Source organism: Nyctereutes procyonoides, unplaced genomic scaffold, assembly GCF_905146905.1.
Source record: "Nyctereutes procyonoides isolate TBG_1078 unplaced genomic scaffold, NYPRO_anot_genome, whole genome shotgun sequence".
NCBI lineage: Eukaryota > Metazoa > Chordata > Mammalia > Carnivora > Canidae > Nyctereutes > Nyctereutes procyonoides.
The window spans coordinates 119,919,953-119,935,979 of NW_026575125.1; the positions used below are offsets into that span (position 1 = coordinate 119,919,953).

The 16,027-nt window shown below is 50.1% G+C and overlaps 1 protein-coding gene and 2 non-coding genes across 3 annotated transcripts; all 3 read left to right on the forward strand.

The window, feature by feature from the left end:
• Positions 1–3,171: 3,171 nt before the first annotated feature.
• DKC1 (dyskerin pseudouridine synthase 1) lies at positions 3,172–15,529 on the forward strand. The gene is made up of 15 exons (XM_055338948.1): positions 3,172–3,268; positions 3,989–4,056; positions 4,708–4,794; positions 5,936–6,027; positions 6,358–6,542; positions 7,157–7,221; positions 7,597–7,723; positions 7,948–8,078; positions 8,467–8,610; positions 10,582–10,702; positions 12,123–12,241; positions 12,950–13,053; positions 13,441–13,549; positions 14,311–14,430; positions 14,701–15,529. The coding sequence occupies exons 1-15, from the start codon at positions 3,253–3,255 to the stop codon at positions 14,764–14,766; spliced, it is 1,554 nt and encodes a 517-aa protein (XP_055194923.1). The 5' UTR covers positions 3,172–3,252; the 3' UTR covers positions 14,767–15,529.
• On the forward strand, positions 8,172–8,308 carry LOC129518989 (small nucleolar RNA SNORA36 family). The gene has a single exon (XR_008666310.1). It is a non-coding gene; the product is annotated as a small nucleolar RNA SNORA36 family (small nucleolar RNA).
• On the forward strand, positions 13,238–13,370 carry LOC129518991 (small nucleolar RNA SNORA56). Its single transcript, XR_008666311.1, has one exon. It is a non-coding gene; the product is annotated as a small nucleolar RNA SNORA56 (small nucleolar RNA).
• Positions 15,530–16,027: the final 498 nt, after the last annotated feature.

The following is a 16,027-nucleotide window of genomic DNA, read 5'->3' on the forward strand; positions in this document are numbered from 1 at the left end:
CTATCACGATACCCATCTTGTTGTATGAGACACAGTGTCACCACTTGGCCTCTGCTGCGCCAGGATCCTTGCTTCCATGGAAACACCTCTCACTGCATTTTCTAGTTTTCCAGAATCTTCAGCAAAGTGTGTCTCAATGTTTGGGTGAAAGGAATGCCCTTTGAGCTCTCTCAGGGGATGTAGTTAAGGGTTGAGCCAGTAGGTTGCACATGACAAGTCATTGCAACATTCCTACCTACCCAAGTCTTGGGATTGGAGAGAATGAGGGATGTGAGGGGTTAGGGCACAAGAAGAATTGGCATTCTCTTGCTCGGTAACTGACCAGGTGATTTCATTAGAAGATCTAAAAAACAAAAAACAACAACAACAACAACAAAAAAAAAACAGGCTCAGCCTCACCAGACAGGGGAGGAGGAGCTGCTTCTGCTGATAAGGGAATGTCTATGGGGTTTCTGGGTTCAGAAGACACAGATTCATTAAACCAAAATACTTATAGAGCATCTTGCAGCAGCTGGATGTATAGCAGTGAACAAAATAGACAAACACTTCCTGGCTTCATCAGGCTAACATTCCAGTGAGAAGAGACAGTAAAAAAAGGCTCATTTAAGGCAGAAAGAAGAGCAGGTGCAAAAGACCCGAGAAGGGGGAGTGTGCCTGGCGTAGTACTGAACAGTCAAGAGGCAGTGTGCCAGGAGTGGGTAAGGGCATGAGTGGAAGGAGATGGGCTCAGAGAGAGAACGGGTCGCCGTTGTCATAGACACTTTGGCTTTTACTCTTAGGGAGATGGTGTTTTGGTTTCCTAGGGCTGCCATCACAAATTGCCTCAGACTGGACAGCTTTATTTTTTATGAATATTTTATGTATTTATTCATGAGAGACATAGAGAGAGAGGCAGAGGCACAGGCAGAGGGAGAAGCAAGCTCCCTGCAGGGAGCCCGATGCAAGACTTGATCTTCGGACCCCAGGATCATGTCCCGGGCTGAAGGCAGATGGTCAACCTGGGAGCCGCCCAGGCATCTGAAACTGGACAGGTTTAAACAATAGAAATTCATTCTCTTATGGTTCTGGAGGTTTGAAGTCTGAAATCACTGCAATGTCTGCCCACATATTCACATGGATTTCTGTTTTGCTTGTGTTTTCTCTTCTCTTCTTTTTTTAAAGATTTTATTTTATTTTATTTTAAATATTTTATTTATTCAGGAGACACACACACACACACACAGAGAGAGAGAGAGAGAGAGGCAGAGACACAGGCAGAGGGAGAAGCAGGCTCCATGCAGGGAGCCCAATGTGGGACTAGGTCCCAGGTCTCCAGGATCATGCCCTGGGCTGAAGGTGGTGCTAAACTGCTGAGCCACCCGTGCTGCCCTCCCTTCTGTTCTAAGAACACTCATCATTGGATTTGGGATCCAGCTGAGTAATCCAGGATGATCCCATTTTGAGATTTTTAACCTAATCATACCTACAAAGACCTATTTTCCAAATAAGGTCACATTCACAGGGTCCTGGGGTTAGAATATACCTTTGGGAGGGTCACTTCATCTCACTACATTTGGGAGGTCATTAGGCTTTGAGCAGAGGAGGGACATGGCCTGACTTGTAGTTAAAAGGCACTTGTCAGCTGTTCTGTTGAGAAGACACTGTACTTGGGAACAGTAGAAGCAGGGGGACCTGTAAGAGGCCATTGGAGAAATACAATTGTGGCTTGGACTGTGGTGACAGCAGTGAGGGCGGTAAAAAGCATGAGATTCTGGACCTGTTTTAAAAGAATAGTTGGGAAAAAAATGCATAGCTGGGAGGTTTTGCTACCAGATTGGATGACGAACATTGGAGAAAGATGAAACCCACAGGAGAACCATCCATGAACATCTCAAAGTTACTCAGTGACATATTTACCAATGAAGCACTGTAAGGTAAGGGGAGAAGTAGTAACCCACTCGTGGATCGCTTGATCCTGGGCAGTTTGGTCATCTATAAAAAGTCAATTTGTGTCATGATTATGATCGCCGTGGGATGCACCTAAATAAATTCTAGAGAGAATGAGCAGTGAGGGAAAAGCAATCAGCTGTTTTTTAAGGCACAGTAAAATAAAAGTGCAGTTTCCAGTCTTACGGTAGAGGAGAAACGGAAGAAAAGCAGCAACTCATTCGAAAGAGAATGGCCAAAGGGCTCACTTCCAATTGCAGTAAGTTGCACAGAGATCAGGAGCGCACCCGGGTCAGACTGCGAAGCGCCGCGGCACAGACCGGAGAGTGGGCAGAGGAAGGGGAGACGCTCGGCCGGAGGCGCTGCTTCCTGCTGTCGGATCCGCGCAGCCTCTCAGCGGCCGTGACTGTGGAGCCAGCGACGTGCAGCCGCGTCCTGCAGCCCGAACGGCTTCAGGTGGAAAACACACACTGGGGAGCCTAAGTGCGAAAAAGATGTCTAAACATTTTTTTAAGATTTTCCTTATTCATTCATGAGAGATATGGAGAGGCAGAGACCCGGGCAGAGGGAGAAGCGGGCTGCACGCAGGGAGCCCGACGTGGGACTCGAACCTGGGACCCCGGGGTCACGGTCTGGGCCGAAGGCAGATGCTCAACCGCGGAGCCCCCCGGACGCCACTCAAATATTTCTTTCATAAAGTGTGTCTCTGATATGTTGAAATGATATCATTTCGGATCACCAGGTTAAACAGAATTCGTTATTAAATGAGTTTCACCTTTTTTCTTTTTTTGGTCGTGCGGCCGCTGGAGGCTTTAAAAGCGCCCGAGCGGCTCGCACTGTCCCTCCATTGGCCAGCAGCGCCCTAGCTGCGCGGGCTGCAGGCAGCAAAGGGCTTTCCACGTCTCTGTGCCTCAGCGTCCGCGTGTCCACTCAGCCGACGCGCCGCCAACGTAAAGGGGTCGGCGAGGGGACGCCGGCAGCCGCTGTCACCCGTCCGCCGCGGCCCCGGCGGGGGTCAGGGACCCACGGCCCGGGCCACGCCCACAGGCCAGGGGCCGCCTGCGCATGCGCGTCCCGGCCGGGCGGGTCCCCAGGCGCACGCGCGAACACCGCCCGCAGGGGGGCCACAGCAGCCAATGAGGTTCCGCGGGCGGCCCGCGCGCCTGGGGCTCGGCTCCCGGAGCCCGGCCCCGCCCCCCGGGCCGCGGCGCACTACGCAGCGGGCGTCGCACAGGTGGGCGGGTCCAGGCGGCGCGGCCTGACGGCGGCGGGAGTCCGCGCGCTCACTCGCTGCTGGCGCACGCGGCTCGCGCTGTGCGGGGCAACATGGCGGACGCGGAAGGTAGCGGTCGCGCGGTGTGGGTGGCCGGGTGGGCTGCGAGGGCGACGGCGTCGGGGCCGAGGCGGGCGCTGCCTTCCGCCAGGCCGCCCCCGTGGCAGCCGCGGCCTCCGGGCTGGCCTCGCCTCTGGAGACGGCTCGCCGGGCGACGGCGGAGGGCTGGGGGGGTCCTCCCAGTGGCGTGGCTGCGCGAGGCCCGAGCCTCCCGCCGATGGCACTGTCTCCCCAAGGCCCGGACCCCGTCACCGGCGTGGGCCGAGCCGGCGGCCCCCCGCGACGGGAGACCTGGCAGGACGTGTCCCGCCGCCTGTCCGGGCGCTTCGGCCAGCGCCACGCAGAAAGGCCGGAGGAGCGGGCGGGGAAGCAGAGGGTCGAGGGGCCCCGGCTTGCGCCCAGCTCCAGGTGGCAAGAAAGTTCTGTGGGCCGCACGCAGCGGAGGGGACCCTTGAGTGGCCGCTTAGGAACTTTCTGGCCCGTGGGGCGAGCACTTGGGCGGCAGGTTTAAGCACGGCCACGTGGTGAACCGTACTGGGAGTCGACATGTGCGACTGCTGCCGGTTGGCTGCGGAGCCTTGCGCCCACGCGCTCGGCCGTACACACCTCGTGGGCCCCAGCCATCGTGGGCCCCACGTCCATTTTCCGCTTGTTCCTCTTCCATCCTCTATTTTAGGCTTCATTGTCCTTATTTTCGGGGAAAACTCCCAAACCTCTTGTCTCTTGTAGTATTAATTTTGCCGAAGAAACATAAGAAGAAAAAGGAGCGGAAGTCCTTACCAGAAGAAGATGTAGCGGTGAGTGGGAATATGTTTTACTTTGGACTAAACGGAAAGGTTAGGGAGGGAGCACGTACGTAGCAACTGTTTTTAAAAGTCTCTGATGAATGAGTCAGAGTCGGGTAGTGGTTGTGTAGGGACAACACAACGCCAGCCTCCTAAATCTCTCTTGTCCAGGGCAGTTTCCTAAATGGTGTTGCGCACACCAGCTGCTCTCCCTGAAATTTTTTCTTATGACACCCACAGACCCACTATCCCTCTTTCTAAGTTACTGTTCCCATCTTCTTTCTGTAAAATTTTATTTCTGAAAACAGAGAGTGCTCATGAGCACAAGGATGGGCAAAAGGAGAGAGGGAGAGAATCTCAGACACAGCGTAGCACCAGACACAGGACTCCATCTCAGCACCCTGAGATCATGACCTCAGCCCAAATCAAGGGTCACACGCTTAACGGAGCTGCCACCCAGATGCCCCTACATGTCCCCATCTTGGGGGCACTTCACTTACCCTTCTGAGATCCTGGTTCAGTTCTTTTTCACTTGGGAGGTCCCAGTGAGGAGGCATGGAGATTACCGGCTATTTTATTTAAGAGGCTTAGACTAACAGGGTAGTAACAGAATTATTCAAAATCAGGGGACAAGTCTGACATTGTGTTTCTGTCCTGTTTAAGGAGATACAACATGCTGAGGAATTTCTTATCAAACCTGAATCCAAAGTGGCTCAGTTGGACACATCTCAATGGCCCCTGTTGCTCAAGGTATGTGGTTGAGATTATATGTCTGATCAGTGCCTGACTTTTAAGTTATTTAAGTATTCCGCAGTTCATTAAGAGTAATTAGCACTAGCATCTTTCAGGAAGTGCCAGATGATACAGTCTAAAGCAGTATTTCTCACGGCGTCTCACATGAAGGACCAGGTTTTTTTTCATTTCCAGTGCACACAGTGCTGTAGTGGAATGCAGTATCAAATCTTACCAGTGTCCTACTGCCGTCAAAGTTGATAAGTGACTAGTTCTTGGTTTCTGTATTTGACTCCACGTTACAGGCTTGTACCAGTTTGTGTGTCACACTTGGTTCAGAACTGCTTTAGTGCTTCAGGCTATGGGCTTTGAAGCCAGACCAACTGGAGTCAGGCAGTGTGTTACGTTCAAACAGTCATTTAAACTCGGAGGCTGTCTGCTTATGGTTTTCTTCTCTTAAGAAGGCAGGTGAGGACTGTGGGTAGTAATCCATGAAACGTGTTACATAGAGTCTACCATGTAACTGGTCCTAACAAAGTGTTATAATAAACTGATACGTACGTACGAGGTGAATGAATGAGATTTGCTGATGTAATTCCACGCAGTTGAGTTTCTGTTTGGCCAGATGGCTCTTCCATTCATAGCTGTTTTTCTATCGTAGGTCCTCAGGATATGCTAGAAAATTGGGTATGCCAGGGTCCCTACTGACATGGAACTTAAACATCTAGGGTTGGGAGATGACAGTTAAAAAACCATTGCTATTTGTGCTAAGCACCATGATGAAACTAAACTGGTCAACGTGAAAGATGAGCTTCAATTGAGGGGAGCTCTTTTAGACCTGGGCAAAGCAGAGATGGGAGCGGCTGGAGCAGGAACGAACTGGTTGTGTTTGACAAATGTCGTTGCCACTCTTACTTAGTACCCCAAGAAGTCTTTCTAGAGGAGTGATCAAATTTGAATTCGGTTCCTATAGGTAGTTTTTCCTGTGTATAAGGAGCCTTAATGGTCTGTCACCCTAGATAATGAAAATGCAGGAGCAGAATCCCAAGTTTATGAACTTGCGGGTTAACCACATCATGGTTGATAGTGGTGCTGTCTCTTGTTTTACATATGTTAATGGCCTGTTAAGTTTCTTTTGTGTTGTATTTTTATTTTCCAGAATTTTGATAAGCTAAATGTAAGGACAACGCACTATACACCTCTTCCTTGTGGTTCAAATCCTCTGAAGAGGGAGATTGGGGACTATATCAGGTAAGTGTGTTGGGACCATGTACTGTTCACACTCCTTTTCTTTTCAAAAAGACTGTTTCAGGGGCACCTGGCTGGCTCAGTTGGTAGAATGTGGGGCTCATGATCTTGGGTTCGTGAGTTGAACCCCACTTTGGTCATACAGTGTACTTGAAAAAATGACCTTTTTTTTCACATCAGTTCAAGGAGGTAGTGGCATCTTAGAATGACCTAGAATTGCCGTAAATACATAACCTGTACCCGTGGTGAACTTTTTTAATTTTTTGAATTGTCAGATTTAGTTTTCATTAGAGGGACAGAAATGATGGCACAGTGGTTTCTTTTCCATTTTAGGACAGGTTTTATTAATCTTGACAAGCCCTCCAACCCCTCTTCCCATGAGGTGGTAGCCTGGATCCGCCGAATACTTCGGGTGGAGAAGACGGGGCACAGTGGTACTCTGGATCCCAAGGTGACTGGCTGTTTAATCGTGTGCATAGAACGAGCCACTCGATTGGTGAAATCTCAACAGAGTGCAGGTATGTGGAAGGAGGGGATAAAGAAAGAGGCAGCTTTTGATATCGAAAGGCTTTCTACATTTCTTTTTCTTCTGCCTTTTGGCCCTTGATAATGGTCTCTTCATCAGTTAAAAATCCTGAGCCGGGATACTCTGTACCTTCTGTCCCTTGCCAGATCCTAGTGCATCTGCCTTTCTTGGAGTTCCTGGTACTGGACATGGTGCACATCAAGTTGACTAGATCTGTTCTAGCACGGAGGCAGGGCTGTGTGGGTCCAGCTCTAGGCTTACCGCTCTAAGCTCCTCTGGGTCTTTGCTGCTGCTCCTGCCTTAAGTGCCCTTCCCTCATTTTCATCAGAGGAAGCTCTCCTACATGACCTTGCAAAGTTTTTTCCGAAGCAGTCTCTACATTGGGTATTCCAGCTGTCCCTGTCAGCACATTGGAAGTTGAACTCCCAATGAGAGAAAGTATCTTTCCTTTCCATGTCCAAACCATGAAATTTGTCTCGGGGGAAATTTTACACAAAGAAGTTATCAAATTGCATGTTTTTCTTGCTGCACAAAATGGGAATATGAGCATATAAAACTACAGAAAACTCAGTGGCCACACCTGACTACTCTTCTGTCATTTTTTAGGCAAAGAGTATGTGGGAATTGTCCGGCTACACAATGCTATTGAAGGGGGGACTCAACTTTCTAGGGTAAGTTTGTGATTACAGGGAGGGTACCTCTTGGCAACTTGGGTATCTGAGCCCCTAGCTGTCTCTCCAGAGGTCGGTTTTCCTGGCTGACCTGTCTTGTGCCCTTTTCAGTGGGCTGCTCACGCCAGCCAGGGCAGGTACTGCAGATTTGCAAGGGCACTTCAGCCCTGTCCCCTCTGAGGAAAGGGCTCTGATAAGCACGGAGTCATCCCTGTGTCATTGAAGAGAGAAGCAAAAATGGAAAGAGCATTTTAGGTCTTAAACGATTGGAAGAAACTTTTGATTTTCCATTTGTGTACTTAGACTGCCGCAATAGCCCATTTGCTCCTATTGGAGAGTCCATGCATTGAGTCTTTGCTTTGTGCTTACTCCCAGGCCCTAGAAACTCTGACAGGTGCCTTATTCCAGCGACCCCCACTTATTGCTGCGGTAAAGAGGCAACTCCGCGTGCGGACCATATATGAGAGCAAGATGATCGAGTATGATCCTGAAAGAAGATTAGGTGAGTCATTAGGTCTCTGGGCAGCTGAATTGACGTTGACCACGTGTGGACAGAAGTGAGTTCTTGAGAACTACATTCTCTTGTCAAGAGTAGTTGCCCTTAGTATATGGTGTAGCCGGAGTCTGGTTCTGTTGTGTTTAGTTCTACTGACTCAGAAGAACTCTGGGTTTCTCACAGTGATGTGTTTACTTTGGACAATGTGCTACTTTGTGTGTGTGTCTTAGGAATCTTTTGGGTGAGTTGTGAGGCTGGTACCTACATTCGGACGCTGTGTGTGCACCTTGGCTTGTTACTGGGAGTTGGCGGTCAGATGCAAGAACTTCGGAGGGTTCGTTCTGGAGTCATGAGTGAAAAGGTACACCATTATGGGACTAGAAGTTTTAGAGCTGGTACTTCGTATTTTCCCGTCCTTGGTGGAATTTCTGCTTCCTATCCTGGAAAAGACCATTTCCAAAGTGTTGAGTTCAGTTCAGGGCAGCTTCCCTGTTCTGTTAATTAGACTTTGGAACATTGAAGCCCAGGCCGTGAGAGGTGGTTGGATAGAACGCATTACTCTATTCATTTCCTACCTCTCAGCCTACAGAAATGCCTACTTAGGCTTCAGTATATCAGCGATTACAGATGTGTAGAAGAGACTGAAGACTAGAGTTTGGGACTAAAATTCAGGTTTTGGAAGTTTGGGGGTCTGTTGAACTATTTCAGATACAGTGACACTGAATAATTGTCATATGGCTGCTTTTCAGGACCACATGGTGACAATGCACGACGTGCTTGATGCCCAGTGGCTGTATGACAACCACAAGGATGAGAGTTACCTGCGGCGAGTTGTTTACCCTTTGGAAAAGCTGTTGACTTCTCATAAAAGGCTGGTTATGAAAGACAGTGCAGTAAGTTCTGGGTTATAAGTGGGCTTTGGACATAATGAGATTCCACAAAGATGAGATACAGTCTGTATTCTGAAAACCTCATTCTATGTAGAGATGAAAGATGACGTGAACCTATTTTCTTTTAGGTTTATTTTTTTCTGGCTTTCTAGATTGGACTCTGGAATGTTTTGTCTTTTTATTTTATTTTTTTTATTTTAATTTTTTTGTTTTGTCTTTTTAATAAGCATTTATGATTAACTTGTTTTTACTAAATCAAAACCAAATATACTAGATTAAACTGGGAAATTTAATGGTAAACGTACTTCCATATCAAAATTAGGCAGATTGTTTAAATATTTACTTTTGGGTTTTCCTAAAGTATCAGTGGTACATAAAATCTGCCTTTCTGTTGTAAGCTGGTAGTTCTGTGTGTGCCTAAGAATCCTTGATGTATTTGCACTGTTGCCAGAAAAGATGTTCTTAGAAAGATAGTATTTATTGATTGGAGAGAGGGAGCATTAGCAGTGGAGAGGGGAGAGGGAGAAGCAGATTCCCCACTAAGCGCAGGGGGCCTGCTGTGGGGGACTCAATCCCAGGACCCTGAGATCATGACCTGAGCCAAAGGCAGATGCTAAACCAACTGAGCCACGCAGGTGTTCCTAGAAAAGAATTTTTTGCTTGGGATTAAAAAAGTTAAGATGGGCATTTCAGAGATATGGTAAGCTATGTCCTTAGGAATTTCACTAGGAAGTTTTTTTCTCTTTAAAAAATCTTAGTTTGAAAAAAAAAATCTTAGTTTGAGGCTATAAAACTTAACCGTCACTGAAATTACCAAGATATATTTTTTTGAATTTTTATTTATTTATGATAGTCACACAGAGAGAGAGAGAGAGAGGCAGAGACATAGGCAGAGGAAGAAGCAGGCTCCATGCACTGGGAGCCCGATGTGTGGGATTCGATCCCGGGTCTCCAGGATTGCGCCCTGGGCCAAAGGCAGGCGCTAAATCGCTGCGCCACCCAGGGATCCCTCAAGATATTTTTTTAGTGTGTTTACTACATAACCTTGAGAGTACTTATCTTTTTTTTTAAGATTTTAAATAATCAAAAAAAAAGATTTTAAATAACCTGTATGTGTACCCAGCATGGGGCTTGAACTCACAACTCCAAAATCAAGAATCACATACTGTACTGAGTCAGCTAGGTGCCCTGCAAGTAGTTCTTTTAATCTCGTGATTAATTATGGCAGGGAGAAAATAGCTAAGTTGAGGGTGTTTGATGTACTTTTTATATGTTTTGCTTTGTAGTAAGACACTAAAAGAAAAACTACAGAGGTGTACTAAACTATGCCATTATAATTGAACAAACGTAATTGTGTGAAACAGTGTAAATGCTGGGGCCTCCTTATGCTGGGGTCAGACTGGTGTCCTCTGGATGAATTAAAGTGGGGGGTGGAATGTGGTCAGCAAAAGAGATCTAGGTGGATGAAGACAAGATGGCACAAGACCTTGAGCTCTCAGGGAGAGGTGGCCTTCACTTGCGTGTAATTGGTTCAGCAGGCCTTGGTAATCTTGCTTGCTAGGTACTTTGGGAGCCTGTTACAGGCCAGGTCTCCCCAAAAAGCAAAAAGGTCTCTTAGTTCTGTTATGATTTTCCTCCTTAATGATAAAAAAGAGAAGAATAATTAAAGTCAGTCTGGGTTTTGGTAGAAGATGAAAATACTGTTAAGTCCCACGGATGAATGAGGGGCAGGAATTTAAACTCCCCTTTAATGACTTAATTTCTGAGTAAGTGTGTCTGAGGTGCCTAGCTCATAATGGATGGTTGCTTCATATGCCAGATTGCAGCCAATGGCTATCAGTGCCATCAGCCCCATCCTGTAGGCCGAGGCTGCACTCTCAGGTCCACACCAACGTTCTCCTTTGCACCAGCGAGGGTAGGGATGGAGGGTTAGTGCAGCGGCTAGGACTTTGACATGTGATGCTGTCCCTGCAGGTGAACGCAATCTGCTATGGGGCAAAGATCATGCTCCCGGGCGTTCTCCGATATGAGGATGGCATCGAGGTCAATGAGGAGATCGTCGTCATCACCACCAAAGGGGAAGCAATCTGCATGGGTAAGAGGGGACGTTGCCCAGTGTCTTCTGCACATCACAGCCAGGCTCGCTAAGATCAGGCCCCTGAGCCCTGGCTCCGCAGGCTGTCTGGGGCGGGTGAGGGCGGTCAAAGCAAAGGACCGCAGCAGAGACCCAGATGAGGAGGAGGTGGACGGCTCTTCCCTCGTCCCACTGGCTGCTATTAGAGGCCACGTCTTAGCAGCCTGGCTCCAGCGATGAGGGGGAAGATCCTCAATGAGGGGAATAAGTATCTATGGTAATTGAGGTGAAGAGTGGAGGCCGTTTGTCAGCCTGTACCAGTTACCTTGTGAATGTTTAGCTGCAGGATCCCTGGGTGGCGCAGCGGTTTGGCGCCTGCCTTTGGCCCAGGGCGCGATCCTGGAGACCCGGGATCGAATCCCACAACAGGCTCCCGGTGCATGGAGCCTGCTTCTCCCTCTGCCTGTGTCTCTGCCTCTCTCTCTCTCTCTGTGACTATCATAAATAAATAAATAAATAAATAATAAATAAATAAATAAATAAATAAATAAATAAATAAATAAACTTAAAAAAAAATGTTTAGCTGCTGTTAGATTGTCCCTTAACGCTTCCAGTGTTCCGTTGCCCATGTGTGGCCTGAGCCCCCAGCCTGGTGAGGGTATCTTCACGGTGCTCTGCTCTCTGACTGCTGCATAGAGCCCTGCTTGCAACTGAGAAGGGGATCCGATGACAAGCTTTCGTGTGCAAATTAGGCACATTAGGTGAACAGCTCTGCTTTACTTATTATTAAGAGGTCTCCTGAGGACCTAGAAAGCATTGATTTTTATGCAATTAGTGTAAAAATATTTTAGACTGATATTTTTAATATGGTCTCACAGTTTTTTTTCCATATGAACATCTTCAGCAAAGGAAACCTCAAGGCAGTAGAGCTTCAAGTATTAAATGATTTTTTTAGGGCAGCCCTGGTGACCCAGTGGTTTAGCGCCACCTTCAGCCCAGGGTGTGATCCTGGAGTCCCGGGATCGAGTCCCACGTCGGGCTCCCTGTGTGGAGCCTGCCTCCCTCTGCCTGGGTTTCTATGTCTCATGAATAAATAAATAAAATCTTTTATAAATAAATGAATGACTTTTTTTAGAGGTTTTTTATATTATTTATTTTAGAGTTTTCATTTATTTTGAGAGAGAGCGTGCAAGCAGGGTCAGGAGGGAGAGACTCTCAAGCAGACAGTACACTGCACATAGAGCTCGACACAGGGCTTGATATCACAACCCTGGGATCATGACCGGAGCCAAAATGAAGAATTGGACACTTAACCAGCTGAGCCACCCAGGTGCCCCTTAAATGGGGTTTTAAGATTCATATAAAATAGTAGAATCAGGGCTCATCACATTCCAAGTTTCTCCCCTCCAAGTCATTCTTCATCTCTTTCCAACACCTGCAGCCATTGCATTAATGACCACAGCAGTGATCTCTACCTGTGACCATGGTATCGTAGCCAAGATTAAGAGGGTAATCATGGAGAGAGACACTTATCCTCGAAAGTGGGGTTTAGGTCCAAAGGTAAGTGGGACTGGGCGTGTGCCCTGCTCTGAGTTACCTTTTCATTTTTGTGTTGTTGAATACTCACTTGGGTAGTTCTCTGCTCTGTCTCTACCACCACAACCTTGCCTTGTACTGGGCTCTGGGGAGTGATGGTGAGTAGAAAAGGGAACATCTCAGACCTTAGAGATTTTACTCTAATGGGGGAAAGCAGATGGGCATCACTAATTGCATGGCTAATGGTGAATTTCAGGCAAGTTGAAGTCCTATCAAAGAGTGTAGAGCGGTTCCTGGCACCTTGGGAGTCCAAAATGAAGGGTTTGACTTGATTGGGGGCGGGGGTGGGGGTGGGGAGTCGGGTCTGGGTAAGGGATTTTTGTTGGCTCCATGCCAGCATAAAGGATGTAATGGTATGTGTTGATGAGGTGAAGAAGGGAGGGGAGAGTCTGGGGAAACTGGGATAGTTATGTGCAGAGGCCCTGTCGTGGAAGAATGGGGTGAGAGGCGGTGCCACCAAATGACATTTCAGAGGCTGTCACTGGTACAGTAGGCTTTGTGACGTTGGGCAAGTCCCTTGATTGCTCCTGTTGGAGAGAGTTCTGAGTGCTTTGCAGAGAGGGGTGAGGCCCAGCTGGGAACCCATGAGGGAGAGGAGCCTTATTTGAGCGATCCTAGTACCTGCTTTTCGCGTTACACTGTTCTGATGTCGAAACCCCAACTGTCTCCCAGGCAAGTCAGAAGAGGCTGATGATCAAGCAGGGCCTTCTGGATAAGCACGGCAAGCCCACAGATAGCACACCTGCCACCTGGATGCAGGAGTATGTGGACTACAGGTGAGCACAGGGTGCTTCAGAGCCCCAGGCGGGTGGAGACGGCCCCTCGCTGCCTGGATGCAGTAGTAGTTCCCCAGCTACAGGTGAGGACGGGCGGCGGCGGGGCGGGGTTGGGCCGGCGCAGAGCTGCTGTCGCGGGGACTCCGGGGATCTGCGTGGTGCTCACGAGGCCTTGGGGCCTGCGCAGCAGACAGTTCCCCTTTTCTAGTCTGGCTCGAGGGACTCTAGAGGGAGTGCATCTGCCACAGCAAGTGTGTGGTGAGCTCTTGTGTCTGTCGTCAGTATTTTGACGATGGCCGTAGACTTGCCGGATAGCGCTGCTGGAGGATGCGGCAGGGCCTCCCCGGAAAGCCGCCCTGTGCGTCTGACCTCCTGCCTCTCTTGTAGCGACTCTGCAAAGAAAGAGGTGGTAGCCAAGGCAGGAACAGCCGCACAGGAAGTCACCGAGGTAGTAAAGTCCCCCAAAGTGGTTGCCGAAGTGGTGAAAGCCCCAAAGGTAGGTGGCATGCTGTGAGCGCTGCGCCCTGTGCCCGGTGGAGGGGGGGTGTCCGCTGGTCCTGAGCATGATTGCATGCCAGGCCCGTGTTGTGGCCCCACGCAGCCCGCTCCCCGCCCCTGCACAGCGGAGACCATGCTGTGCCAGGCGTCGGGGTGCCCGTTGGTGCTGAGCGGGCTCCAGGGGGCGTTCCCTGTTGTGGCTGCCGGGAGCGCTGCGGGCTCAGCTCACACTGGCCTCGGCTCCCACCTCAGTTGAGGCAGCAGTGCTGGAGCGCAGAGGGGTCCATGGGCTCCTGGCCCCACCCTGGGTCAGATGGTGGTACAGCTGTGTGGAAATCCACTGTGCGAAGCTCGGGGGGCAGAATGACCTGAGGCTGACCACCTCTAGGCAGCACGGGATTGGTGTTGGGAAGTTCGAGGACAGTAGGCAGTAGTACCTCGACTTCTCCGGGTTGGGGACCCGCGGCTTGAGAGTACAGCATGGGTGCAGGGAGCGAGCCGGGAGGTGCTGCTGGCTGCCCCCTGGGGCCCCCGGCCCTGTTGCTCTGGTGCTCCTGCTGGGCCCGTGGCTTCCCGGTCTTTGGGGCGGAGGTTGTTGTTTGAATCCTCTGCAGATGAAGGCTCTCTTGGGGGTCGTAATGAGGAAACGATCGTCTTAGGTTGAGTCGGGAAGTTCTCTGGCGCTTCCCACATTCTTACTGGACGTTTCTTCCCCACTTTGCCCACGATCTCACATTTGATCACTTGACTGCACCCTAGCGGAAGCGAGACAGTGAGAGCGATGAGCTGTCTCCACAGCTGCTCAAGAAGGAGAAGAAAAAGAAGAAGGAGAAGAAGGCCAAAGCTGCCGCGGAGGGCGTGAGCGAGCCCACAGATGGGGTACGTGTGGACGTGGTCGGGAGGCCCGCGCTTGCTTAGCCGGAAGGGGCAGGGGGCAGCATTTCCTGGCAGCCGCTCGTGCTGCAGACTGTTGATGGCGGGGCGCGTCTGAGTGGCGTCTCTTGCGGAATGTCTGTAAGAGGGGACATTGGGGCCTCCCTGAGAAGGTCCGAATATCCTCACCGGTCCCGAGGCGGCTTTATGGGGCCTTTGGAAGTCGAGACGATTGGGTTGGTAACGGACGCACTGAGGCTGCCCTCTCTCTCCCAGGACAGTGACAGCGCCAGGAAGAAGAAGAAGAAGAAGAAAATAAAAGCGGAGGTGGTTTCGGAGTAGTGGACGCCAGCGCAGGCACGGTGCCCGGTCGGGAGGAGACATTAAAGCCTTACTGAGAAAACGTAACACTTTTGTTCTTGAGGGAATGGAACGCAGGTCCCAGGAAGCTCGGAGAGTTCGGCGCTTCGCAGCTGCTCCCTGAGAACTCGGGGACGAGACCCGGCGTGCTCCCCCCACCCTGTCCTGTTCTAAGGATGTGGGTGCAGGAGGCAGGCTCGATGCCACCCGCTGCGCTTCTCGGGAGAGCTGGGAGTCCCCTCCCTCAGATCCAGGGCGGCCCAGGAACGTCTGCGGGCGGCGCCCGGTGGCTGTCGTGACATCTAGCCCTCTCCTGCTTTGCACCCCCCCCAACTCATTTTAAAAGTCTCCACACGTGGCCCAGTGACCGGATGTGGAGCAAGGAAAAGAACTGAATCCTGTTGGTCACTTGGGGGATCAATCTTTTGTCCCGTGTCCTATGAGGACAGTGGTCTTTTCTGGTGTCAGAGCCATCTCTGCCCCCCCCCATGTGTGTCCCTGTTACAGGCCGCCATCCCGTCAGCTCTGTCCAGCCCCCCCCCCCGGCTTTAGCGGCCCTTTGTGCCCCTTCAGAGCCTGCGTGGACAGCCTCACGCACCTGAGTCCATCTGCCTACTTGTGTTTGTGACAGAAGCTAGGAAACTATTCCAGACTCTCTTTTAACGCTTTTACTTTCAAAGGATGAAATTACTTCCTGCTGGGAGAAGGTTGTACTTTTTACTTAATAAAGTCTACTTGTTTTTAAGTATTTCTGTTGGGTCTTTTATCACAGATGTAAAACTAGCAAAACAAAAAATATAGTTTGATTAAAAATCTAGGGGACTTTATGTCCAATTTGGAACACAGGGCTAGACCATAGCTTCTTTTTCTTTCCTTGGTTCTGAGTTGCCCCATTCATTCTGGGGCCCGTTCCCTGGCATGGAACTGAGTGAGGGCTCTGGAATCTTCGTTGAGAACATGGACTAGATGAAAGGGGGGATCCCTGGGTGGCGCAGGGGTTTGGCGCCTGCCTTCGGCCCAGGGCACAATCCTGGAGACCCGGGATCGAATCCCACGTCGGGCTCCCGGTGCATGGAGCCTGCTTCTCCCTCTGCCTGTGTTCTGCTCTCTCTCTCTGTGTGACTATCATAAATAAAATAAAAAATTAAAAAAAAAAGAAAGGGGGAACCCTCACAGTGATGTCCCAGACATGGGAAGAGGAGGAATGGGGCTGGCAGGAGGTGCCCCCCCATGCATGGGCGGG